The following is a 27,438-nucleotide window of genomic DNA, read 5'->3' on the forward strand; positions in this document are numbered from 1 at the left end:
CTTTTTAAATCTCAGGCCTTTGTTGTTGCTATTACATTTATTTGAGTTTACGAAAGTGTATGATAGGTAAAGGTCAGAAGACAACTTAACTTACAGGAGTGGATTCTCTTTCTCCCTTTTTTTTAAAGACCAGTCTGGCCTGGAATTCAGAGATCCACCTTCTAACTGCTGAGATCAAACCAACCCCATCTTTTTGTTTTGATTTTTTTTTTTTCCCCAGAGCTGGGGACCGAACCCAGGGCCTTGTGCTTCCTAGGTAAGCGCTCTACCACTGAGCTAAATCCCCAGCCCCTTGTTTTGATTTTTGAGACAACATTTTTCTCTGTATGGCCCTAACTGTTCTGGAACTCACCCTGTAAACCCTCGAACTCACAAATCTGCCTGCTTTTGCCTCCCAAACACTGAAACAATTCCTTCCACCATGAATCCAAGGATGGGACGCAGGTGTCAGACACCTTTACCTGCTGAGCCTTACTGCCAGACCTTCAGGTTTTTTAAAGTCCATTTTCATACAAACTGGGTCACCATTGCTTTTGGTCTCAGTAGCTCGGACTGACCTCCAATTTGTAACTCACTCTGTAGACAAGGCTCGCCTCCAACTCAAAAGCTCCTCCTGCCCTTGCCTCCAGAGTGCTGGGATTAAAAGCATGACACACTACACCCAATTAGTCTTAGGCTTTCTTTCGCCACCTTGCCTGCTCACAGCATAGTCCAAGGTTTGACTCCTGTATCTTTGTGGCCTTGTGGTGGTGCCCCTGGCCTCCATCTGCTTGGGCTGGGGCTACCCTTCTACACAGCTATGAGTCTCACTCTAGGTGCTGTGAGAAACAGCAAGTCATCTGCCCGTGCTCAGTGTCTGCCTGTCCTCACAGAGCTTCCTCACAGACCTGGCTGAAATCTCGAGAGAAGACAAGTCGGGTACCCAGAAGGAATTAAGCAATTTACTTTAAATCAGAGTTCAGGACAACAGAAGGTGCATGCTGGTACGCATGCCTGCCAAGTGAACTCAACAAGGGGTAATCGCATTCACAGCTCACAGTTCACAGAAGGGAGAGAGGGGTGGAGGTGAGGGCAGGGACTAGGAGGGGTGCTATTTGAGCTGAGTCTAAAAAAAAAACCAGTCAGGATTAGGGGAGAAAAGGAGGGAGTGGCTGCCAGAAGGGGACGTGGACCAAGCTGAGAGGTAGCATCCTGCTTCCCTCAGAGCTTGGCACAGTAATGGGGAACCACAGACGGCAGCAGGGGTGGGTAGAACTCAAAAAAAGGCTCGTCTGCAGTGCCCAGCTTTCTGTCTCTCTTCTGGACCAGAGACCCCTAAACTCCGTCCACCCAGTCCTGCCTGGTCTATGTCTTTTCCACTGTTGCTACCCTTAGGGCACTGTGCCTGTTCAGTGGGTTCCACTCATACACACTCAGCCCCCTCCCACTGCTCAGTGCTGGTGTCGACCCCCAGGAGGGGCCACAGCTTCTTTGAGGTCCAATCTACAGGCTGGAAGTAGCAACAGGGAAAGGCACGGTGCCATCTGACACATCAGTCCTGTCAGTGGGAAGATGCAGGTGGTGAGAAAACAAAAAACGAAAAACAGTTCAGGCTGACTCAGGATGGATGGGCAGATGGATCTCATGGATTCAGTTCCCTGGGAGCTGACTCGGTCTCCTCCTCTGGGAATTTGGATAGTCAGGTGTAGGGGACACAGGACACCATGGCCCCTGTCCCAGAGCTGATGCATCAGACTGAAAATCTCGCAGGGCGTCCTCTGGGGATGGGGGATTCAATGTGTTCATCAGGCGTCCATACTGCACCGAGGGTGGCTGCCCCACTGACATGCTGCTCCACAGGTCCAACATCCCATGGCCCACCTACTGCTTGTCCCAAGGTCAGAATCACACAGTCCACCTCTCACTTCGGGCCTCTACAGCCTGTACCAGGCCTTCACCCAACACAGCAAAGTCCTCCAAGATCGCTTCTATGTTGGGCACCGTCACGAGCTCCCCACCTCGAGACACCACCATGCGTCCCTTTAGGCTGGAGGCCTGAAGAATCAGATAGCAAATTTGAGTTGAAATGTCACAAAGGCACACCATGAGATGCATGGTTAAGGCAGTGTCAAAAGATATAAGCCCAATACATACATTTGACCCAGGGCACACTGAAATGCAGACCCATCGAGACCCACATGTACACACCAGGCACCACATGACAGTGTCCCTGGTCAGCATACCTTAAAGGGCTGGGGCTGGAAGCTGCTGGGCTTCCAGAGAACACCAATCACCTCTCCACCATGCTGGTCATAGAAGAAAAGAGCCAGATCTCCAAAGGCCTCCTAGAAAGGACGGGATGCAAGCGTGTTACAGTAGTACCTGAGGACCCCTCCATGGCTGCAGTCCCACACTCCCCAGGCCAGGCAGTCCTCTTACCCTGAGCTGTGCCAGATAGAGCTGAGGGGGATCATAGCCCAGGACAGGCATCAGAGACGAAGGCCCGGGCTCAGTGACCAGACCACGGCAGAAGGAAGCGGCTGGAGGGTCCACAGCTTGGCGGTGCCGGGGGATGTGGCGGGGAGTCAGGTGGATCAGCACATCATATATGTCGAAGGGTGGCCGGAACACTGTCTAAGGAAGCCTTTAAGTTACCCTTCCAAGTCCTCATTCCCCCCGGCATCCAGCCATGCATTATAGACCATAGGCCTCGTGAACACAAGAAAAGCGAACTCCAGAGAGACCAGCCAGGGTCGGCCTGAGTCCAGAAGGACGCCCAGGACGCCCACCAGGCTACCCCACCAGGCACCATGGCAACTTCAAAGCCTTCTTGGTACTTAGTCTCGCCATACAGAGCGAGTGACTAGGCCTCTTGAACTGTGAACTTCAGGCCTAGGAGTTGCTCTGAGTCAGATCCTTACCCTAATGTCCCCAGGCCCTCGGGGATCCATCAGCTGCTTTTCCAGGATGGGCAGGGCTTCAGCCGCCAGGCTCACAAGCTGCTGAAGGATCTGGGGCACAGAAAACCACACCAAGACTGACCACGCTTCTCCTGGCTTAGGCTGGGCCTACTTTCCTCTTTGGGTAAAACAAACAAGCAAGCTAATTCACTAATTTAGGGACAGGTAAGGGGTTGAACCTGGGCAGAGGGTCCATCCTGTGTCCACACAGAGCTTCTGCGGTCTTGGGGGGTAACGATGACCATGACTGGGAGCTGTGTTCGAGCTGCCAGGAAACTACTTCGAATCTCCACCTGTTCCTCAGCTAGAGATGACGGGGATGCTACATCAGCCTCCCCAAAAGACCATCCCTGCCTCAGTCCCCCAACCCACCCTCTGTGTACCCAGCAACTGCCCATCACAGGGACTGTCCAATACTCTCTCCCAAAGAACAGAGGTTATAAAAGGGACACCACATTCAAGTTAATGGGGTGTGGTGCTAATCTCCCAGCTTCAGCCCCAAGGCAGAATTTTCCACTGCTTGTCACCCCCAGACTAGTCCCTGGCCTGCTGAGGCCTGCCCAAAGCCCCCCCTCATCCTGGATTCTCACACACCTGGTGCAGAATTAGGAACCTGACACCCAGCTTTCTGCTGAGACCCAAGAGCTCCTAAGATTACAATGGGAAACCAACAATCCCAAGGTGTGGGCAAATAGTCTAACTTCCTGGCTCCCTACACGAGGCCTCTCACCTAGAGTTCAAGAAGCATTCCTTTGCTCTCCCCTTTCCCCACAGACCCCTGGGTAGTAATTTTGTCGTGGACCACATAGGCAAAGCTTTTATGCTCAGATATCTGGGATGAGGGAGGCTTCCCAGACAAACTTACAGGGAGATCATCTTAGACTTACTGTGCCATCTACACAGGGAAGTTCTTCCAGTGGTCTGATCTGAGTCCTACCACTTACCAGTCAACTCACTGTTGAGATTGACAATAAGAGGGTTGTTCTTCCAATCAAAGGTAGATATCAGGTAAAGGAACCGAAGAAAGCCAACCTGGGGGACACTGAGCAGAGAGAATGAGACAGCATCTGAGGCCTGATGTCCCCAATCAGTGAAGTTTGAGGAAATATCTGAAAACACCCTATGGTGTACTCAGTCACCCCACCCCCACCGCTGTTTAAAGACTGCATCACAAGAGCAACTTCCTGGGTAAGGGAAGTGCAGAAGCTATTACCTGGGAGGGGTGAAGGGCTCAGGGTGGAGGAAGAGCGAAGCGGCCACCAGATCCAGGCTCTCATCAGTGAAGCCCTCGCCTAGAAGCTGGGCACGCACCCACCGCTTGGCCAGGCGAGCCACACCTGAGAAGGCTGGGTACTGCTGCTGGAGTCTGGGGGAGGAAGGGCCGGCAGTGAGACCTGGGAACCCGGAGCCCCAAACAGTGTCAGACACACAGCCAGTCACTTGACCTCGGCTAGCACTGCCACGTGTGCTACATATCTTCTCCCATGCTCTTCGGGCAAATACCTGGGAGGTTATTACTAATGTTACTACCAGTTTACAAATGAGATATTATGCTGTCCTGCCTCCCAGAGTGTGGTAGCCAGGAAAGCAGAATGGGGGCAAGAGGAGGCCTACATCCAAGAAGAGCTCGCACATGTAACCTTACCCATGCAGGGCACTGGTGAGCAAGGGCAGCAGCCTGGTGTCTCTCTCAAGGCGGAGGGAGGCAGGTGTGTCTCTCATAGAGATCATCCCCTCAGGGCTCCGCACCACCTTCAGGATCTGTGGCTCCCGTTGATAGGCCACTCGGATCCTAAACACAAACCCACCCTGTGGGAGAAGACGCAGCAAAGGAAAGGGATGGCAAGAGCACTTGGGGTGCAGTGCTGCTGGGGTCTCTGGTCCCCAGTCCATGACCCACATAGTCCTACAAACCCTGATGGCCCTGGAGCCTCCCACCCTGCCCCAGCCTGACCTTGAGGACGTCAGTGTGTGTGGCAGTGGCACGGCACTGTAGTCTATGCTGCTGGGTCAACACCTCTGCCAGGCGCAGCTGGAAGGCAGCGCGGACCCGCTGCACAGCCTCTGCGTCCTGAGGCCACTGCCCGCTGCCCTCCAGGTGACAAACCACTGAAGAACAGAAGGTGAGAGATCAGACACTGCAGCCTGCTGCCGTTCCTGCTCTCTCCCAAGGACCCTCTTACCAGTCATAGGCTCCACATAGGCTGGGCAGGGCTTATCCAGCCGGGGCAACAGTGAGGCTAGCTCTTGGTGGCGGTTATAGAAGGAATAGGCAGGTCGAACTGGAGCTGGGGGGAACACCTGTAGAAGAAATGAGGACAGTGACTTTGACAGGGAGGGACGGCCCAGAGGCAGGAGGCTGGGATGGGGGGAACTAACCAAAAAGGACTCCCTGACCTCTTGCACCTTACCTCTGTATAGCGCAGCACTGGGTGAGCGCCCTGAACAGCAGACACAGTGAGTGGGAGATCCTCCAGCCCCCAGAGCAGGCGGCTGAGGTCATCATAGCAGCGCACAGCCAATGCCAGGGCCTCCTCACCTGTGCTGGAAGTCTGAAGAAGAGAAGACACTCAGGAGGAAGTCTGGGTCTTACAAAAGCCCAGCACCACCTAGGAGCCCGCAGTGACTCAGGTTATGGCAGGATCGGGGCGACCCCTGCTGGACACCAGGAGATGCAACCTAGCTGGGGTAGAAAGGGGTTCCTTCCAGTCTTGCCACAAGCACTACTTCACAATCACTCACTGGCTTACCTCTCTGGGGCCTTGGATCAATGCATCGAGGAAGCCACCCACATAGTGGATACAGGTGTCCGGGATGTCAGCATGGCTGAAGAGCACAGATACAATGAGGGTATCAGGGGCTATGCCCGTTGAAAATGGCTGCCCTGACCACAGCAACCTCCTGGTGTTACAATGCTAACACTCACAGTGCCAAGAGGTGGGTGACCACCTGGTGAGGAATAAGGCGCTTCTCAGACAGAGATTCTGCCTCCCAGACCACAGCTTCCCGGATGGCTCCATCCTGGAAACGTCTGAGCTCCGAGCGGGATCCCCAGAACTGACGGAATTCAGCAGCCTGGAAGGAAGGAAGGGACGGGAAGAGATCAGGAAATGAGCCGGGGCACAGTTCAGTGACAGAGGGCTGGACTGAGAACATGCCCAAGAAGGCCGTGAAGACAGGCCTCAGCTTGGGTAGCATGAGCGTGGTCCACCCACTCCTCCCCACAGGCAGGTCGGGGTTCCACACCTCAGGCCTGTCAGCCTCTGGGCCAAGATCAATAACGCTGGTCAGTCCCTCAGGCCGGAAGAGCAATCCCAGAGTCAAGGTCCCGGCGTCCTTGTGCTTCGGGGGATCCTGGTTGATAGCCCACTGTAGGAGGTAAACAGGTTGATTTCAACCCTAAAGTCCCCAAGCCTAGTCTGGAAACTAACCAGCTGGGCAGCATGCTGTGTGTCCCTTTGGACTCCTGAATCCAGCCCTTCTGGGACCCCACAAACTTCCCAGTCTACCCGTGTCTCACCTCTGGGACTGGGGGCCGGGAGTGAGCCAGCAGATGCAGCCGGCACCCCAGACCCTGCACCAAGATGTTGGTCAGTGGGCCCAAAGCCGCCGAAACATAGTCCCCGCCGTTGTCCTGCAACTCTGGCCAAAGCTTCAGCTGGTGACATGCTGCCTGCAGACGACTCAGTGGACGGAGACTGAAGGGCACGGGACAAAGAGGAATAGTTAGAACCCACCAGGTCCGTGGCTCCCCCTAATGGCCCAGTGTCACCCTAAACTCACTGGACCACGTGGTCAAAAGCCTGGATCATGGGTTTGGGCGTCATCAAGAGCAGCTGAAACCCGTCGTCAGCTTTGCTGTCCAGCAATGCCATAGAGAGCTCTGCCTCATACTGCACCTGGCCACAGGGTAAGGAGGTCACAACGCAACATCATTGGCCGAGAGGGCCACGGTCCAACTCTGCTTTGGACGGGAGTTTCTGTGGTCCTGGCACAGACACAGAATGCCTGAGCCAAGCCATGGACGATCCAGGGGCAGGAAAACCTGTTGGTACCTGGTTGTAAGTGGAAGCTGTAACATCCGCACAGAGGTTGAGACGGCCTGATGGGTCCACAAACACAACGGCGAAAAGCTGGTGGAAGTCAGCCACGGACGGCTGGGTGGCAGAGAGAAGCCAATCAGGGTTGAGCTTTACCTGCAGGTCCCGCAGCACACCTGCCCTTACCTAACTCACCAAGGAGGGATCTGAGCTGAGGGAGAAGCTGATTCCGTTGATCGTCAGATCTGTAGTGGCTGCAGTGAACCAGGGAAGGTAGGCGTCGTGTTAGAAGGTCCTTTTGGGATCCAGCCATAGCGATACCCTCCCTGCCTCCCTCAGCCTGGGTCACGACTTCCTGTCACGTCCGATTCAGTTCTTTCCTCTGTCTGGGGACAACAAACTAACGGAGCGCTGGTAGAATGAGAACCCTGTCCTGTCCTGTCTAGTTGCCTCACCCAGGAACTGCAGGACACTTCTCAGGACCTGGTAGCCGCTCATGGTGGTATGGATCTTTCGTTTAGACACGAGGAAGGCAACCAGCATGGAGATTAGGAATCCATTAAATCCACCCAGGCCCTGAAAGAGAGGCATGACTGAACTGAGCTCAGAAGCAAGTCATCACGCAACGAAGCGAGGAAGCCAGGCCACCCCCAGCTCACCTTGTCCAGCTCCCGCTGCCTCAGCCAAACCTTCAGAAGCGCCACACCGTCCTTCAGCCCCTGGGCGGAGGCCAGCACACTGGACAGCAAGTGCATGTGAGCCTCAAGAGCTGTATCCTGCAGGATCCAGGTGTTATAGTGGGGGGTAGGAGGCTCTAAGCTAGCTGTAGAGGGAACACAAGGAGAGGCTATAGAAGAGAAGGCTCCACCAAACCCTTGTCCACCAATGCATCCCAACACCAGTGCTGCTCACCATAATCTGGACAGCTCTGCCCTCGGTACCAGGCAGAGCGCACATTGTTCTTGGTTGGCAGCAAGCGGCAAGGGCGGAAGAAGTCCAAAGGAGGGCACGGATACAGGCGTACAGTAACCAGGCGCTCATCCTTCCCTGGATAGAGACACGGAATGTTGAGATTCTACAACTCCTGGAATCAGAGGGATCCCCTTAGCACCCCCTCATACTTGGTTACCCATGACTTCCCACCTTAGAACGAGGCCTCCTGGCCTTGAGGCTTCTACTCCTACTCCCCTAGACCTTGAGGACTTCATCCTCCCCCCTCCAGATTTACCATCCCATACTGTGCACTAAGCCCAGAGAGTGACTCCCACCATGTGGCCGCAGTAGCAGTGAGGGCTTCAGGTGGCATCCGCTGGGGTAAGAGAAGCGAACACTGCCAAAGAGGGGATCCCGGGCCAGGTGGTAGGCTAAGTGAGTCAGATAAAGGGCCCGCTTGCGGAAGTAGCGCTGGTTCAGCCCATCTTTGTCCTGTAAGATTTCCTAGAGGAGTCAGGGAAGAAGAGAAAAGGTCAGACACGCAAGTGTCCATGGAACTGGGGACTAGGTCGAAGCTAGGCCTAAGTCCTAGGGGGCTTTTTCACTGTCGAAAACAACAGGAGGAGCACATCCAACTTCCAGACAAAGAGCACAAAGTCCCAAAGGGAACCTTTGCTGGGCCTCTATATCCCCAAACCACGGGCCTTACCCTGGGCATGGTCAGGACCACATCCACATTGATATCTGGTCGCATACAAGTACCCAGAGGGTAGCTGCCCACAATAGTGATCTGGGATGGAGGCAGGAAGCGGAAGGAGCCCTTCACAGCGTAGGGTACTTGGTGGAGGGGCACTCGGACCCCAGCTGGGAGCCATGACTGGTCAGTGAGCTGTGAGGACAGAAGCAGGAGACATACAGATTCTATCGGTTTCCTCGAAGCCCCTGATGTCTAGTAGACAGCATGCCAATATGTTAAAAACTATAACTCACAATCTTCCATAAGCACCTCCTCCCTCTGTGAAGACAGCTCTATGGACATCTAAGCCACCATGATTTATTCCTACCGTTACCCATTTCTAGGAATGGTGGCTCACACCTGCAACCCCAGCCTTTGGGAAGGCAGGAAGACCAGAAATTCAAGGTCTCCCTTGACCACACAGCAATCAAGTTCAAGGCCAGCCTGGATTATATGAGACCCTGTCCCAAATAATAAATACACAAAATACTCATTTTTGGTTGGAAGTAAAGGTTCACAACCACAATCCTAGCACTCAGGAGGCTGAAGCAGGAGGATTACCACCAGTTTGAGGACAGCATGGATTACAGAGTTAATTAAGACCCTATATTTAAAAAAAAAAAAAAAATGTGGTTCAGGCCCTCAATCTCAGTCCTTGGGAACTGTGCAGGATTATTAGGAGTTCAAGGCCAGCCAGACCCTGTTCAAACAAACAAAACACCTACAAAATTTGTACAAGACACATATGTTTGTTGAGAGGTCAGTGCATGACCTGTGTCCTGGTTGAGTCTTGTTGCAGTGAGAATGACTTCCTTAGTAACCAATTTCTTAGGAAAACAGCAAAGAGTGTCACATGACACAGTTCCCAAGGCTATCTGTCTTACCTCAGCCTCAGGGACTGGGGGAACTTTCTGGATCCGCTTGATGACCTCCTTCAGGAAAGCATCAATCCTCTCTTTCTTCTTCTCTGACAGTCTGACTTCCTTTAGTAACTCCTCCACCTTTAGGAGAGGGAAGGGAAGAATCTATGAGCCTCAGGACCCCATGTAAACTCCTCTAACCTACGCCCTGGCGCACCCACGTACTTGTAAACGAAGCAAGCTGGAGTGGAACAAGATCTCCGTCTCGCGGAGGCGATTCAGTTCTTCATTTGTAGGCTCCTTGTACAGCTCTTCCCGACTGAGCTTCACTGGCTGAGGGAGGCCTTCCGCAGGTGCTTCTGCTTGGGCACGCTTTCTTGAGGATGCCTTCTCTTTGCCCAAGCCTTCTAAGGCAAGTTCCATCACCTATGACCAAAGAGACAAAAACCCACGTGAAATCGGGGGTATCTGTATCCGTTGACTAAAGTTTGTGGGTAAAGGCTTTATCTACTCTAGTTCTGGCCATGTCTAATAAACTCAGTCAGGTCTAAGCAGGACTGCATCCTCATGCTGTCAGATTTCTCTCAGTGATGGCTACCCCGAGTTTTATAAAAATCTGACGCCCACTGAAAGATCACCTCTACTCCTGCTCTAACCAGATCTTGCTAGGGCTAGCGTCCCTAAAATTATTTTTTCCAGTAATCTAGATCAGAAAAAGAGGTGGAAACACGATTCCTCCATAGTGGGCCGGCCTGAAGTCCCTCACAGGCTAGCAATCAGGCCTGACTATCTGTAGCCAAAATAACGCACATTTTGAGCAAACCAACCTCTGGCTCCCCAGTTGAAGTGGACCCGCGCTGTTGCTGTCCGGCGGGGGCTGGTCCCATCTTCACAGCAGGTCTCTCTCCAACACTAGGGATTTAAGACGGATCTACCCCGTAGCTCCCCACGTGGGCCTAAACGCCAACTCCAGGGCACAAGCCCCTGCCACAGGCCCCACCCACTGCAGGACCATTGGGCCAGTGTTCGCCATCTCGCTCACTATTGGTCAGTTGTTCGAAGGGATCCGCCCATTGTGGGTGGAACCAAACAAGGTCCGCCGATTTACAGCCTCTACGCAGCATTAAACCGGAAGCGCTTGGGACTCAGCTGGTCGCTTTCTTTTCCTCACTTCCTGAAAGGAAGGGGCGGGGGCTTGCTTTAGCTTCCGGTGTTGTTGGTTTTTGTTTTTGTTTTTAATGTTTGTTTTCACTAGCTGTTATCCGCATCTAACTTACGGTGTTTATGGGCAAGTTATGTGACTTCTACCTCCAAGATATAGCTTGAATTTTTTTTTCTGTTTTCACAGCCAGGTTTAGTTCAAGTATCTAAAATTCTAACATAGCTTCTCTCCAGCTTTTCCTTCTTAAAATGTAATATAACTTATTCAAACACTAACGCTTTAACCACAGAAACATCATAATAGCGAAGTTCTAAATACTTTGCCAATTTACCTTTATTTACATATTATTTTACAAAACTACTTGGAACTGGGCATGGAGGCTCATCCCATTAATAATCACGAGGCTGAGCCTGAACTATGAGGGACACTCAAAATGTCACGTTGGCTTCTACCTTTTAAGATTAAGCATATCTAGGCCAAGGTGTGATGGTCCTTACCCCTTTAATCCTAGCACTTAGGAGAAAGGCAGGCAGATCTCTTTGAGCTCAAGGCCTACCTAGTCTACATGGAGTTTCAGACCAGCCAAGACTATCTAACGATAGCCAGGCTCAATAAATAAATAAATAAATCCAGTGGAATATAGATGTACTCAGTGCAGGGCAGAGGCAGGCAGATCTCTGAGTTCAAGGCCAGCAAGAACTACACAGTTAGATAAAATAAAGCAGAGAGGAGTATCAGGGAGGAGAAGGAGGTCAAGAGTTGGCACCTTAGGAATTAGGAGACCACACTGTAGGTAAAAGTAGCCTCCACTAAGTCCTGGAACCCACAGTGGTAGGAGAGAAGTGATTTCTGGGAGTTGTCCTCTGACCTCCACAATGCATTCATGTGATACTCATTCAACAGAATGAGTTCCAGGACTTCATAAAGACATCCTGTTTCAAAAAATAATAATAATAAACCTACACACACACACACACACACACGAAAGTATACTTTTTTTTTTTAAAGATTTATTTATTTATTTATTATAAGTACACTGTAGCTGTCTTCAGATACACCAGAAGAGGGCATCAGATCTCTTTACAGATGGTTGTGAGCCACCATGTGGTTGCAGGGAATTGAACTCATGACCTCTGGAAGAGCAGTCGGGTGCTCTTAACCACTGAGCCATCTCTCCAGCCCACGAAAGTATACTTAAGGGGTGGTGGTGGTGGTGGTGTTTGCAAAACAACAACAAAAAAGAATTCCACCTTGGAAACGTGACCAAGGCCCTAAAAGCACTCCACGCAGAGAGGGCTTAGATTTGGTTCCCAGCACCCATGCAGCATTGGGGCTTACAACTGCTACCTGTAACTCCAGTTCTAGGAAATCCTTTGGCACCAAGCACTCCCGTGGAGCACATACCTATATGCAAATAATTTTTTAAAGTGTCTCACTGTGCACCTATGACTCGCCTGGATCTCACAGTTTCATCTGCATCTGACTCCTGACTGTAGCTTGTAGACATAGACCATGCAAGTAATTGTAATTGTTTTATTTTATGTATGGTGGCACAAACATATTCCTCAAGTATATCTCTGCACCATGTATGCACAGTGCAGGCGGAGGCCAGACAAGTTCTTTGGATCTCCTCAAACTAGAGGTACAGATGGATGTGAGTCAACATGTAGGTGCCAGGAATTGAACCAGGTCCTCTGGAAGAGCAGCCAGAGCTCTTAGCTGCTGAGCCATCTTAACGTTCTTGAAAGTAAATTGTGTGTGTGTGTGTGTGTGTGTGTGTGTGTGTGTGTGTGTGTGTAGGTTTATTATTATTATTTTTTGAAACAGGATGTCTTTATGAAGTCCTGGAACTCATTCTGTTGACCAGCTGGCTACAAATTCAGAGATCCACTTGCCTCTGCCTCCTGAGTGCTAGGACTAAAGGTGTACTCCCCAACACACACACACACACACACACACACACACACACACACACACACACACACACACACACACACATACCACGCTGGCTTTGAAAGTAAATCTTTAAAATTTATTTTAGAGCATGCAAATGTTTGTGCCTTGGAGAGTTCTATATGCCATGTGTGTTTAGGAAACTTTGGAAGCCTAAAAAGGGTATTGGACTCCTGGAAGTGGAGTGACAGGCAGTTGTGAGCCCTTGTGTGAGTGCTGGGAACTGAACCCAGGCACTCTGCAAAAGTAGTAAGTCCTCTTAACTAATAACCCATCTTCCCAGGCCCCTGTTAAATAAATCTTGAAAAATAAAATAGGCTAAAGTTAAAAAAGGGGGCGGGGCTTGGGGATTTAGCTCAGTGGTAGAGCGCTTGCCTAGCAAGCACAAGGTCCTGGGTTCGGTCCCCAGCTTCAAAAAAAAAAAAAAAAAAGCGTGTGTTTGAACTTTGCAGTAGAGTTTGCATTTTTCATTTAAGAGGCCCTGGGTTTAGTCAAAATCATTGCAAAAATAGTAATATAGATATATAAGAAATGTCAGGCTGGAAAGATGGCTCAGTGGTTAAGAGCACTGACTGTTCTTCCAAAGGTCCTGAGTTCAAAAACCAGCAACTACATGTGGCTCACAACCATCTGTTATAAGATTTGATGTCCTCTTCTGGTGTGTCTGAAGACAGCTACAGTGTACTCATATAAAATAAATAAATAAATCTTAAAAAAAAGTCAACCCCTGTTTATTATTCTGGTGTCTTTTTTTTTTCAGTTACTACTGTACTTTATTGTGTTCAACCAAATCACCATGTTACAAAAATAGCAAGCTGCCATAATAAAAAATAAGGCTCCTCTATCCAGCACCAGATAGCATCATTTTACTTTCAAGCCTAGAAATTGCACACTTGTATATAAACCAACCGAAGATGAGGATTGAGAGTTCATCTTGGTGGATTTTTCCTTTGATGAATATGAAGTGTCCTTCCTTATCTTTTTTGATGACTTTTAATTGAAAATTGATTTTATTTGATATTAGAATGGCTACTCCAGCTTGCTTCTTCTGACCATTTGCTTGGAAAGTTGTTTTCCAGCCTTTCACTCTGAGGTAGTGTCTGTCTTTGTCTCTGAGGTGTGTTTCCTGTAGGCAGCAGAATGCAGGGTCCTCATTGCGTATCCAGTTTGTTAATCTATGTCTTTTTATTGGGGAGTTGAGGCCATTGATGTTGAGAGATATTAAGGAATAGTGATTATTGCTTCCTGTTATATTCATATTTGGATGTGAGGTTATGTTTGTGTGCTTTTCTTCTCTTTGTTTTGTTGCCAAGACGATTAGTTTCTTGCTTCTTCTAGGGTATAGCTTGCCTCCTTATGTTGGGCTTTATCCTTTATTATCCTTTGTAGTGCTGGATTTGTAGAAAGATATTGTGTAAATTTGGTTTTGTCATGGAATATCTTGGTTTCTCCATCTATGTTAATTGAGAGTTTTGCAGGATACAGTAATCTGGGCTGGCATTTGTGTTCTCTTAGGGTCTGTATGACATCTGTCCAGGATCTTCTGGCCTTCATAGTTTCTGGCGAAAAGTCTGGTATGATTCTGATAGGTCTGCCTTTATATGTTACTTGACCTTTTTCCCTTACTGCTTTTAATATTCTTTCTTTATTTTGTGCGTTTGGTGTTTTGACCATTATGTGATGGGAGGTGTTTCTTTTCTGGTCCAATCTATTTGGAGTTCTGTAGGCTTCTTGTATGCCTATGGGTATCTCTTTTTTTAGGTTAGGGAAGTTTTCTTCTATGATTTTGTTGAAGATATTTACTGGTCCTTTGAGCTGGGAGTCTTCACTCTCTTCTATACCTATTATCCTTAGGTTTGATCTTCTTTCTCATTGAGTCCTGGATTTCCTGTATGTTTTGGACCAGTAGCTTTTTCCACTTTACATTATCTTTGACAGTTGAGTCAATGATTTCTATGGAATCTTCTGCTCCTGATATTCTCTCTTCCATCTCTTGTATTCTGTTGGTGAAGCTTGTATCTACAGCTCCTTGTTTTTTCTTTTGATTTTCTATGTCCAGGGTTGTTTCCATGTGTTCTTTCTTGATTGCTTCTATTTCCATTTTTAATTCCTTCAACTGTTTGATTGTGTTTTCCTGGAATTCTTTCAGGGATTTTTGCGATTCCTCTCTGTAGGCTTCTACTTGTTCTCTAAGGGAGTTCTTTATGTCTTTCTTGAAGTCCTCCAGCATCATGATCAAATATAATTTTGAAACTAGATCTTGCTTTTCTGGTGTGTTTGGATATTCCGTGTTTGCTTTGGTGGGAGAATTGGGCTCCGATGATGCCATGTAGTCTTGGTTTCTGTTGCTTGGGTTCCTGCACTTGCCTCTCGCCATCAGATTATCTCTAGTGTTACTTTGTTCTGCTATTTCTGACCGTGGCTAGACTGTCCTATAAGCCTGTGTGTCAGGAGTGCTGTAGACCTGTTTTCCTGTTTTCTTTCAGCCAGTTATGGGGACAGAGTGTTCTGCTTTCGGGCGTGTAGTTTTTCCTCTCTACAGGTCTTCAGCTGTTCCTGTGGGCCTGTGTCTTGAGTTCACCAGGCAGGTTTCTTGCAGGGGAAAAGTTGGTCCTACCTGTGGTTCCAAGGCTCAAGTTTGCTCGTGGGGTACTGCCTAAGTCCTCTCCACGGCGGCAGCAACCGGGAAGATCTGCGCCGCTCTTTCCGGGAGCCTCCGTGCACCAGGGTTCCAGATGACGTTTGGTGTTTTCCTCTGGCGACTGGATGTGCACAGAGTGCAGTCTCTTCTGGTTTCCCAGGCGTGTCTGCCTCTCTGAAGGTTCAGCTCTCCCTCCCACGGGATTTGGGTGCAGAGAACTGTTTATCCGGTCTGTTTCCTTCAGATTCCGGCGGTGTCTCAGGCGCAGGGATCCTGCCGCTCCTGGGCCTTCCCCTACGGGAACCCAGAGGCCTTATACAGTTGCCTCTTGGGCCAGGGATGTGGGCAGGGGTGGGCAGTGTTGGTGGTCTCCTCCGCTCTGCAGCCTCAGGAGTGCCCACCTGATCAGGCGGTGAGGTCTCTCTCCCACGGGGTTTGGGAGCAGAGAGCTGCTGCGGGCCGGGATCCGCGGGTGTGGGACTTCCGGTGAACACAGGAAGTGCCCGGTCCTAGAGGCATTTTGCCTCTGTGTGTCCTGAGTTCACCAGGCAGGTTTCTTGCAGGGGAAAAGTTGGTCCTACCTGCGGTTCCAAGGCTCAAGTTTGCTCGTGGGGTACTGCCTAAGTCCTCTCCGCTGTGGCAGCAACCGGGAAGATCTGCGCCGCTCTTTCCGGGAGCCTCCGTGCACCAGGGTTCCAGATGACGTTTGGTGTTTTCCTCTGGCGACTGGATGTGCACAGAGTGCAGTCTCTTCTTCTGGTGTCTTTTTTAAAGATTGTTTTACTTTATGTATACGAGTACACTGTAGCTGTCTTCAGACACTAGACAAGGGCATCAGATCCCATTACAGATGGTTGTGAGCCACCATGTGGTTGCTGGAAATTGAACTCAGGACCTCTGGAAGAGTAGTCAGTGCTCTTAGCCACTGAGCCATCTCTCCAGCCCTACTTGGTGTCTTGAATAGTTTTATAAGTCTCGACTATAAACCACAACTGTGGAAGAATGGTCTTGCCTTCCAGTTTCATGGATTAGTTCCTTTGATCTAGTTATATATAACTTCACCAACTCACAAAATTTTGTCATATCTCTTCCCACCTTCTTCTTCCTGCTTTCATTGTAACTACATCTTTCCTTTTTTTTTTTTTTTTTTTAGTCTTTTTGAAATAAAGGATCTTTCTACATTGTTTAAACTGGTCTTGATCTAAGAGAGGCTCCTGCCTCAGCCACTTCAAGTAGCTGACCTCTCTCCTCTCTTCTCTCTCTCTCTCTCTCTCTCTCTCTCTCTCTCTGTGTGTGTGTGTGTGTGTGTGTGTGTGTGTGTATCTGTGGAAGGTGCTCACCATGTCTCCTTGACTTGCTGTATAAATCAGGCTGTCCTTGAAATCACAGAGATCTGCCTGCCTGTGCCTCCAGAGTGCTGGCAATAAAGGCACGCACCACCATGCCTGTCTGTTGTTTTTGTTGTTGTTGTTTGTTTTTTACTTGTTTGTTTTGTTTCATTTTTACAATTCAGGGCCTCTAGCATGGTAGGCAAGCACCTTGCTTGAGATTTTTGTGTGTTTGCTGTTCTTTTTGTGACAAAGTTTCACATAGCTCAAAGTTGTTGTGGGGCTGAGAATGACCTGGAACTCCCCATCTTCTTGCCTCTCTCTCCCAAGCACGACGACAATGAGCCTTTCTTTTTTTTTTGGAGCTGGGGACCGAACCCAGGGCCTTGCGCTTGCTAGGCAAGCGCTCTACCACTGAGCTAAATCCCCAACCCCGACAATGAGCTTTTCTAACTGCTTGTTTGTCTCTATTTCTTCTTCAGCCAGTAGAGTGCAAACCTACTGGATAATAGCACAAATCAATTATTTGTTTTATCGTTTCTATATTTTTCCATTTATTTTGTGTCTTGACACGCATGTGGAGGACATCTTGCAGAAGTTGTTTCTCTCCTTCCATCAGGCTTGGTGGTGAGCAAGTGCCTTGAAATAACTCTTATTTACTTCTTCTCCTTCCTTCCCCCTTCCTTTCTCCTTCCTTCCTTCTTTTCCGAGTAACCTAGAATGGCCCTAAACTCATTTTGTAACTGAGATTGGCCTTGAGTTTCTTAACTTCCTGTCTCCATCTTCCTAATGCTGGTGTCATAGACATGTGCCACCATACCCAGGGAATCTTACTCACTGCTGTATTCTAGGCAATTAGCACAGAGCCTGTCACGCAAGAAGCACTCGCTGTGTTATTTGTTGAATGGAAGAAAGAATGAATGGCTTTCTCAAGAGCATCTTGAGGGCTGAGAGGAAGAAGTAAACAAGCGCTCTCGGCACTGTGTGGGTGGTGCTGTGATGTACGCAGATAGCTGTCAGCGCATTAGGCTAAGACCGTTACAGTAGTTAACAGCAGTCTCACTGAATGGCGGCGGTTGCAGCTGTGTGTAATGTTGCACACCTGAGCTCTTACCACTGAAGCTGGAGTTCAAGGCCATCCTGTGTTGCATTGCAAGAAAGACACCCCCTCCTCCCCCAAAAAATCTGTGAGGTGGGGTGATTGAGGCTAACTCAAGGTCCTGCCATTTGCTAACTAAGTGACCTTGGGTAACTTGCTATCTTACCTCTGTTACCCTTACTTTAACTCAGTGAAATGAATGACCGTGTAATGGATTTTGTGATGTTTAACTGAGATGCTATATGTAAAGGGACTATTACAAGTGGATGCCTGGGGTTGGGGATTTAGCTCAGTGGTAGAGCACTTGCCTAGGAAGTGCAAGGCCCTGGGTTCGGTCCCCAGTTCCGAAAAAAAGAACAACAACAACAAAAAAAAAAAAGTGGATGCCTAACAATTCCTAGCTTTCATTAGATGACTGTGGCTTCTAATAGCACTGCCTTGGGTTGTTTTGCTTGGGTTTGCTTGAGTTGTTTGCCTTGGGTTTCTCTGTGTAGCTCTGGCTCTCCTGCAACTCACTCTGTAGACAAGGCTGGCCTGGAACTCATAGAGACCTGCCTGCCTCTGTCTCCTTCGTGCCAAGATTAGCCGTGCTTTCCTCTCCTTTTTAGGGAATCACTCTTCTTATCTGTAAGGTGTGAATGCAGGTACCTCCTAAGGCTGGAGGCATCAGATTCCTGGAGCTGGGTTCATGGCAGTTGAGCAGCCTGGTGTGAGTGGCTGGGAGCTGAACTCAGATCCTCTGCAAAGCTAGTACGTGCTCTTAACCACTGAGCTAGCTCTCCAGCCCCATGCATATATTTTTGAGACAGGGTTTCATGTATCCCAAGTTACTCCTGAACAACATTTGTAGGGAAGACTAGGCTGGAACTTCTGGTATCCTACCTCCACTTCTGAGTTTGAGGAGGACAATCATGCACACTACACCTGGCTTTAGGTTAACATCTTGAGTGAAAAATAAACGAGTAAGCCTCAAAACTAAATAAAAATATTTTAAAATTTATTTTGTATTTTATATATATTGGTGTTTTGCCTATGTGTATGTCCATGTGAAGGTGTCAGATCACCTGGAAATGGAGCCACAGAGCATTGTGAGCCGCCATGATGGATGCTGGGAATCCTCTGGGAGAGCAGCCAGTACTCATGATGGCTGAGCCATCTCTTGAACCTCAAAAGATAAACTTTTAAACAGATGTCCACAGGGCGTGTGGAGGTTGAATGCAGGCCTTCTATATTTTCTATAAGCACTCAGACACATTTTTAACTCAATCTTTTAATTTGAAATTGACAGCTGGGATATGCAGTGCATACCTGAAATCCCATAACTTTGTAGGTAGAGACATAGGTTCAAGGATAGCCTCAACTACATAGCAAGCGCAAAGCCAGCCTGGGATAAAAGAAAATATAGCTTAAAAAAAAAACACACAATTAGGGGTTGGGGATTTAGCTCAGTAATAGAGCGCTTGCCTGGCAAGTGCAAGGCCCTGGGTTCGGTCCCCAGCTCCGAAAAAAAAAAAAAGAAAGAAAAAATACCACAATTAAATTTCCTAAAATGGGCATATCTGTACACCTCTTTAATTCTACCAAGTGTGTGGAGGCAGGAGAATCACAAATTCAAGGTCATGCTCAGCTACATAGATGGATCAAGGCCAGCCTAGGCTACTGGAGATTCTGTCTTACAAATTTAAGTATCCTAAAAATGAAGTACTTCTTACCTGTTTAGATTATGCCTTTTCTCATGTGAAATAAAGTTAATGGCCTCTGTAGAAGTTTCTACGTAAGTTCCTGGCTTGGTTCTCAGTCCAGGTGATGCCTTGGACTGAGAGTATTTTGTCTTTCTGACCACAAGAGGGCACCAGTCAATTAAGTCAGTCTCTTCCTGCCATTAAGGAACAGTATAGAATGCTGTAGTTTCTGCCTGTCATTTGCTGTGGTTGTGTTTTTCAGTAACAGGCCTTGAACCTACGTAGTTGTGGACAGGTTGCACACGTGCTCTACCACTGAGCTCTATTCCTGGACTCTCTCACTTTGAGACAGGGCCTAACTTGCCCAGACTGATTTTGAACTCTCTAGCTGGCTTTGAACTTGGGGTCCTGCCTCCACCTACCTCCATCTCTTCCCTCCTTGAGCATCACTAGGTCTGCTGGCTTTTATCTCAGAACCTAATATGCAAAAAATATTAGAAAAATATGATTATGGATTTTTTTTTGTCTCAAATACCTGCTATGTACCAGAGACAGATTAGCCATGGAAGTGGAAGGTGGAGTTCAATGTGTTATTTTGTGATACTGATTATCTTCTTGGCTCTGGTGCTCTCTCTCTCTCTCTCTCTCTCTCTCTCTCTCTCTCTCTCTCTCTGTGGTGTGTGTGTGTGTGTGTGTGTGTGTGTGTGTGTGTGTGTGTGTGTATTTTGAGACAGAATCTTGCTGTGTAGCCGTGGTTGACCTGATAGCTCTAACTCTCCTGCTGTTTTAGCCGCTCAAGTACTCATATTCTGGACTTCCTGTTTCAGCCTACCAATTCAGTACTGCTAAAATTACAGACTATGCCGCCACTTGGTTGTCCTTGAAAACAAATACTTATGTGACCTGAGCTACAAGAGCCTCAAAAAGCAAGCTAATAAACAACAGAGGCTGGCAAAATGGTTCCCAAAGCCTGACCCGAGTTCTAGCAGATCCACACCATGGAAGAAGATAACCTATACCAGCAAGTTGTTTTCTGACCTTCAGGCCCCACTCTAGTGTTACATCTGGTTCTCTACACAAAATAAATAAATGTAATAATAATAAAGCAACAAAATATCTAAATGCCCAAGTATCTACTTTGTATCAGATATCATACTGTTACTGAGATAGAGGTGAGAAACAGTTGCAGTTTACTAAACTATAATGTCTTCACTGGCTAGACTAAAACAGTGGCTAATTGATGGGCCTGCAGCTCTATACTCACAAGGATAGACCTGAGTATAAAACCCAGACAGACAGGAAGATGCCAGTTTTCCAGTTTAGGAAATGCCCAGAGTAGAAGCCGACTGTATGAGTTTGTGAATGACTTGAGTCCAGGAATGCAGGTAGATGTTTCAATGGATTAGTATAGGGATCTATAATCCTATAGGTCAGGGTGGGGCTGTGGTGACTGTATGTGGGTGAAATGCTTTGAAGGTGATCTTTCTGTCTACTCACAGCTGTGCTATTAAAGGTGTCAACATCATCTCCCAGGTTTCTAGGTCAACAATCTTCCTGTCCTTAAATTGAATAGTGGAGGAAATGAAGCTAGAACCAGGCATATGTCATCATTTTGGGATGAGAGGATGCTTTAATTAGAATATTCTCCTTCCTTGAGGGGCGTTCTAATTCTAGTGGTAGAACTTGGTCTCATGACCTAGACAAAATTGGGAGCCTGCCAATTATCCTTTAAAAAAAAATGTCTTGAGACATATATACCCTGGCTGGTATATATAGCTAAAGATGACCTTGGTATGAAAGAATGATGTTTTAAAGCACCGAGGTCTCAGCTATGGAGGAAAAAAGTTAGGCTTGGTGGTGGCACATGCCTGTAATCCCAGAATTAGGCAGGCAGACAGAGACAGGAGGCTCGTAAGTCTTAGGCCAATTTACATACTGAGTTATAAGACAGCTTGGTCTATACAGCAAAAACATAACTTGTCTATAAATAAACACCTCATTAAGTGGATTTTTGTCCAGTGACTTCCTTCCAAACAACACAGTAAAGACAGGGTGGGGGACTCAGAGTAACTTTACAGCGGAAAGACTTGTCATACTACTTTATCCAGGCGACCTAGGTCAACATCAACAAGGCTAATCATACTATGTCCTGTGCCCTTGGTATGATGTGATGCAAATGGTGTTTTACTTCGGGGATCATTCTCTTTCACACAAAAAAACAAAACCCAAATACTCTTGCTTATGAGGAAAACATTACAAATAGCAATTTTGAGGATTGTTTACTAAATTTTTGATCTAGATAAGTGTGGTGGCCTACTCCTATAATAATCAAACACTGCAGAGACTGAGGCAGAGACTGCTAATTGAAGTCAGTCTTGGCTACATAGTAACCCCCCCCCCCCCAAAGTAAAGAAGAGGGCCAGCAGGGTTGGGGATTTAGCTCAGCGGTAGAGCGCTTGCCTAGCAAGCACAAGGCCCTGGGTTCGGTCCCCAGCTCCGAAAAAAAGAAAAGAAAAAAGAAAAGAAGAGGGCCAGCAAGAGATAGCTTAATGGGTAGAGGCACTCAGTGCCAAGTCTGAGTTGAGCCCAAGTTTGATCCCCTGGTCTCACATTGTAGAGGAAGAGAATCTGCCCCAGAAAGTTGTCTCTGACCACCACATACAGGACACACCACACATACAGAGTAAAATAATAAGTAAATAAAGAGGGAATCCTGTTTTTTTTGGGGGGGGTCTGAAAAAGAAGCAGCAAAATGCAAGATGACTGAGGGCTATATACATGGATGTAAGATGTTTCCTTGGTTTGGAGGCTGTCTTAGTGAGAGTTGCTATTGCTGTGATGAAATACCGTGACCAAAAGCAACTTATGGAGGAAAGGGTTTATTCACTCACAGTTCCATAGAACAGCTCATCAGCAAAAGCAGTGAGGGTAGGAATTCAAGCAGGGTAGGAACCAGAAGACAGGAGCTGATGCAGAAGCCATGGAGGGGTGCTCATTACTGGCTTGTTCAACTTGGTTTACTCAGCCTGCTTTCTTACAGAACTTAAGCACCAGCCCAGAGATGGCATCAACCACAACTGCCTGGCTTCTCCCTGATCAATTACTAATCAAGAGAATGTCTTACAGCCTGCTCCTATGAAGATATTTTCTCAACGGAGGTTGCCTCCTTTCAGATGACTGTAGGTTATCAAGTGGACATAAAATTATCTAGGACAGAGACCCTAGTTTCAATTCTCAGCACCACCATAAGAAATAAGAAATAAAGGCAGGGATGGAGAAATGACTCAGCCATCAAAAGTGCTCGCTGCTCTTTGAGAGGACCTGGGTTCATGTCCCTAAACCCAAATGGCATCTCACAACCCTTTACAATGGCAGTCCCTGGAGAGTTAATGTCCTCTTATGCCTTCTAAGGGCACCAGGAATGCACACTTTGCATATATATATGTATATATATATGTATATATATATAGATATCACTCATGAACGTCATATAAAATTTTAAAAGCAAAAAACACATTCTTTTAAATTGTCTAAGTCACCAAAATGAAAAAAAGCATAAGAAACTGTTCTAGTTATGAGTGGATGGATTAGTCGGTGGTGGTGCAAATCTTTAATCCCTTGGCAGGCAGAGGTAGGCAGAGCTTTTTGAGTTTGAGGCCAGCCTGATCTACAGACAGGACAGTCAGGACTACGCAGAGAAACCCTGTCTTCCAAAACCAAAACCCAAAACAAAACAAATTAAAAAAAATCCCAACCAAGCAAAAAAGATAGGATACAAAATAGGAAAATGACCCTGGGTAAAAAGAAAATATAAATAAGCCAGGAGCTGCAGGTCGTAGTAATGCAACAGATAGGCACATGTACTTTCCAGGTGATGGACGGGGAACTTTACTAAGTTCTGGGGTCCCGGACCAAGCAGGCTGTCAGTTTAATTTGACCACCTTTTTTGGGTACAGGTTGTTATGGGTGTAACTTCTGGTGATAGTAGACTGCATTGCACCCGGGTGCAGGAATGAACAGCATTTGTTCAGATCATGTTGTCCCAGATGTTCTTCTGCGTGAGCTAGCGAAGGGACAGCTCTATGATGCCACCCCACAGGTGCAGGGGGCGGGGCTCTTTCTGGGTATTGTAGTCTGACAAGATGTGGTCATCCTCCAGCTGCTTGGGAGCGAATATCAGCTGCTTCTGGTTGTATAGGGTGCATTCCTTATCTCGGATTGTGGACCCGAGGATGATGTCATTGGGCTCAACCTCTAGGGTGACTGCCTTAATCCTCAGGTCTTCATGGAGACCTGCATGTTGGCATCTGCCACTAAGTAGCCCATTGCTTAAAGAAAAAGAAGACAGCAGAAATGGAAACATTTGGCATTTAGAAACAACCTTTCAAAGCCAGCGATGGTGCTACAGGCCCTTTAATTGCAGCTCTGGGGAGGCAGAGGCAAGCAAATCCCTGAGTTTGACTCCTGGTCTACAGAGCAAGTTCCAGGATGGCCAGGGCTACACAGGGATGAAACCGGGTCTGAAAAAAAAATCAAAATAAATAAATAAGATATATAGTGTTTCGGGTGTTTTACCTGTCTATCTGTGCGCCATGTGTATATAGGTCTCATAGAAGTAAGAAAAGGGTGTTGGATCCCATTGTAAGTGGAGTTACAAGTGCTTTTGAGTCAAGATGTGGGTGCTGGGAACTAAATCCAGGCCCTTAGCAAGAACAGAAACACAGAACCATTTCTCTGGTGCCCTCCTTTTTTATATTAAAAACATATACGTGTGAATGTGTATCTCTGTGTAGGTAAGTGCATATGAGTGCGGGTGCCTTAGAGGCCAGGAACATCAGATTCCCTGGAGCTAGAGTTGTATGTGCTTGTGATCTGATGTGGGTGCTGGAAGTTGAATTCAGGTCCTTTGGAAGAGAGGTACATGCTCTTAACCACTGAGTTATCTCTCCAGCCCCTAGGCTTGAATGTGTAACACAGACATACAGCAGACAAAAACATGTGTGTGTGTGTGTGTGTGTGTGTATACAGAATAAAATACATCTAAAATATTTAAACAATTTAAAATCACATTATGTATTTATTTAGTGTGTGTCATGGGAAGTGCTGGGTGTAGGTCAGAGAACAACTTGTGGGAGTTAGTTTTTTACTTCTACCATGTGGATCCTGGGACTCCTCTGTTATCAGACTTAGCAGTGGTTCCTTTTATCTGCTGAGGCTTCTCGCAGGATCTTTGTTTTTGAGACAGGGTCCTGTGTAGCCCAGGCTGTCTCAGAACTGATCCTCTTGTCTGTAGTCCCAGAGTGCTGGGACTGGAGGTGGGCAGCAGCACCACCTGGGTTGTTTTGTTTTGCTTTTGAAGACAGGGTTTCCCCATCTAACAACCCTGCTGTCCTGGACTCAATCTGTAAACCATGCTGGTCTCGAACTCACAGAGTTCCACCAGCCTCTGCTTCCGGAGTGCCGGGATTAAAGACGTGCCCCACCACACCCTGCCCACTTGTATTTTACGACAGGTTCTTCTGTAAATCAGGCTCTTTCTGCTTCAGCCTCCAGAACCTTGGGATCACAAAGCATGTAGCATCATGCTGAGCTGTCAGTAGGTTTATAAATCACAGTAATTGCTCTATCCTGTGGAAGATGTTGTAATAGGGAAACTGGGTGCTAAGTACACAGGAACTTTACTGTTTCTCTGTATGTAAATCTTCTGTAGAAATAGTCTTATATGCTGTGAATATAACTTAATCATTACAATTCCTTGTTAGGTGTATTTAATCTTTTACAGAATCTGATCAAGTGAGGAGTTAAAATGAAGCTTTCTGAACCTTGGGTTGTTTGGAACTTGTCTCAGTGTTCTGCTTTCTTTCTTCCTTTCTTTCTTTCTTTCTTTCTTTCTTTCTTTCTTTCTTTCTTTCTTTCTTTCTTTCTGACAGGGTCTCTCTATGTAGCCCTGGCTGTTTGAACTTGCTGTGTATACCAGGCTATCCTTGAACCCACAATCAGACTGTCTCTGCCAATCAAGTGCTGAAATCAAAGGCATTTGCCACCATCGAAGCCCACAATCCTAGCATGTTCTAACCCAGGAACTGAAGACTGTGTCTTCCTAGCCATGCGTCCAGGTAGATCCACAGCCTTCTGTTTTTAGAGACAGGGTCTCACAACATAGTACTGACTGGCAAGGAACTACTTAAGTAGACCAGGTCGGCCTCATATTGATCATTTTGCTTTTGTTCCTTTCCAAGCGCACACCAGGCCGACATCAATATTTTGCAAAGAAGTAAACCAAGGTGTAGCCAGCACTCTTCCCCAAATCTCATATAGACCCCGTAATCAGGTTCAATATTAGTATTCTACGCTTTCTACACAACCTATTCTCGGTAAAAGGAAGCAGGAGCTAGCCTGCTTTTCTCCAGCCCTCCTTTGGGAGACTGCCTTCCCTGAGACTTGTCTAGGGGCTCGATCTGCAGGAGACGCAACCTAATGAAGCACTACTAAATGTAAGGACCACAGCCTGGGTGTCACCGAGGGGAGCCCGCAGAGGACCAGGGCTCCTCATAGGAAGGCTGCGGAGGCCAGGGGACACACAGGGCGATAGCGCCGAGAGCCTAAGGAACTGAGGTTCCTTCCGGGACACGCCTCTGGAACCGCGGCGTCCAGCCGCACAACCGTCACTTAGGGCCCAAAGCGATCCTCTGCGACCCGCCCTTGATCCCCACCTCCGCTTGGCTCTTTAAGGGTGGGGGACACGCGCAGGCGTCACAAAGCGCAGCCACCGTGGGGCCTGGCGGGGGAGAAGCGAGCAGGCGGGAGCAAGAGCAGGAGCAGAGTAGAGCAGAGCACAGCGAGGAGGGCGGGGGGAGGGAGGGGCGCGCGCACGCGCACCGGGCCGCTGCCGCTGCGAGCCGCCCCCCTCCCGGCGCGCGCCCCTCCTCCTCCTCTCCCTCCCTCCCTCCCTCCTTCTCTGCTCTGTCGCTCCCGCGGCGCGAGGCGCTCTCGCTCTCCTTCTCCGCCCCTCCCCCTGCGCAGCCGCCGCCGCCGCCGCCGCCGTCCCGAGACCCCAGCGCACGGCGCGCCCTCCCTCGTGCGCCCCTCCGGCCCCCGCGGAGAACGAGAGGGCAAGCGAGCACGGCGATCCCGGGCCGGCTCGGCCCCCCTGTCTTCACCATCGCCTGCCCTCCGCCGCCTTCCTTCGCTTCCACCTCCACTCCCCCCCCCACAAGTAGAGGCCCCCTCCGGGGGGGGGGGAGGCCCGGGGCCCGGAGCGGATTCCCCCAACTCCCTTAGGCCCGCCCCCGCCCGGCCCGAGTGTGAGGAGGGCCCGGGCCGGCCCGCGTCGTGAGTGAGGAGGACCCCGGGCGGGCCCGCGGGCCGTCTGGGGCCTGGTCCGGCCCCGCCAGGCGTGTGAGGACAGGGGCCCGGCCCGGCCCGAGGGCGAGCGGAGGGGAGGGGCCTGGTCCGGCCCGGCCGGTGCGCGAGGACTGGGGCCGCGGCCCCGCACGGCCGCCGCCGCGATGGCCCAGCAGCAGATGACCAGCTCGCAAAAAGCCCTGATGCTTGAGCTGAAATCCCTGCAGGAGGAACCGGTGGAGGGCTTCCGGATCACCCTGGTGGATGAGTCCGACCTCTACAACTGGGAGGTGGCCATCTTCGGACCCCCTAACACCCTCTACGAAGGCGGCTACTTCAAGGTACCGCCACCCTTTCCCGGCCCAGCTTCCCCTGTCTCCGCTTTCCGCCGCTGGCCCGGAGCGTGAGCTCTGGGGAGCCGAGGGGGCTCCTCACCTCGCATCCCCCTCCCCCATCCGTAGAGGCAGGAAGGCCTTGCTCACCAAGTGCCTTTTCTTTGTCATGGGGCGGGGGCGGGAGGCCAGACTGCACCGGGAAATAGGAAAGCCTCTGTGGCTGGGGTAGTGGCTACCGGGAAGGAGGGTTGCCTTTGTTTTGTTTCTCCAGCTGAGGGGTGTGTGGAAATAGAGATGGTCTATCTTCTCTTTCTCGATCCATCCGAGCCTTCTCTGCGCAGGCTGGAACTGCCCCAGAGGGCAGGGTGACCTGCACTTATTGGATT

The 27,438-nt window shown here is 48.9% G+C and overlaps 2 protein-coding genes across 3 annotated transcripts in view; one reads left to right on the plus strand and one right to left on the minus strand.

Annotated features, from left to right (window-relative positions):
- Nucleotides 1–17: 17 nt before the first annotated feature.
- On the minus strand, nucleotides 18–27,404 carry Nol6 (nucleolar protein 6). 2 transcript variants are annotated; one of them, XM_063287602.1, is made up of 27 exons: nucleotides 27,200–27,404; nucleotides 10,336–10,682; nucleotides 9,734–9,934; nucleotides 9,533–9,649; nucleotides 8,622–8,801; nucleotides 8,248–8,416; nucleotides 7,892–8,026; nucleotides 7,639–7,802; nucleotides 7,435–7,555; nucleotides 7,175–7,233; nucleotides 6,995–7,096; nucleotides 6,723–6,838; nucleotides 6,460–6,637; nucleotides 6,186–6,308; nucleotides 5,866–6,014; nucleotides 5,690–5,765; nucleotides 5,351–5,491; nucleotides 5,123–5,240; nucleotides 4,894–5,048; nucleotides 4,585–4,748; nucleotides 4,153–4,305; nucleotides 3,884–3,981; nucleotides 3,119–3,243; nucleotides 2,901–2,990; nucleotides 2,419–2,613; nucleotides 2,223–2,324; nucleotides 920–2,034 (listed from the first exon to the last, which is right to left on the minus strand). In XM_063287602.1, exons 2-27 carry the CDS (start codon nucleotides 10,393–10,395, stop codon nucleotides 1,885–1,887), a joined length of 3,441 nt encoding a protein of 1,146 aa, XP_063143672.1. In that variant the 5' UTR covers nucleotides 10,396–10,682; nucleotides 27,200–27,404; the 3' UTR covers nucleotides 920–1,884. The 2 variants fall into 2 exon arrangements, with proteins under 2 accessions (NP_001414130.1, XP_063143672.1); NM_001427201.1 differs by lacking the exon at nucleotides 27,200–27,404 and having other exon boundaries at nucleotides 18–2,034; nucleotides 10,336–10,459.
- Ube2r2 (ubiquitin-conjugating enzyme E2R 2) overlaps nucleotides 26,707–27,438 on the plus strand; it is a 58,548-nt gene continuing 57,816 nt past the window's right edge. The window contains exon 1 of the mRNA NM_001127573.2: nucleotides 26,707–27,058. Within this exon, the coding sequence (NP_001121045.1) occupies nucleotides 26,882–27,058 (177 nt within the window). The 5' untranslated portion in view covers nucleotides 26,707–26,881. The remainder of the gene's footprint in view (nucleotides 27,059–27,438) is intronic.

Source organism: Rattus norvegicus, chromosome 5 (assembly GCF_036323735.1).
Source record: "Rattus norvegicus strain BN/NHsdMcwi chromosome 5, GRCr8, whole genome shotgun sequence".
Taxonomy (NCBI): Eukaryota; Metazoa; Chordata; class Mammalia; order Rodentia; family Muridae; genus Rattus; species Rattus norvegicus.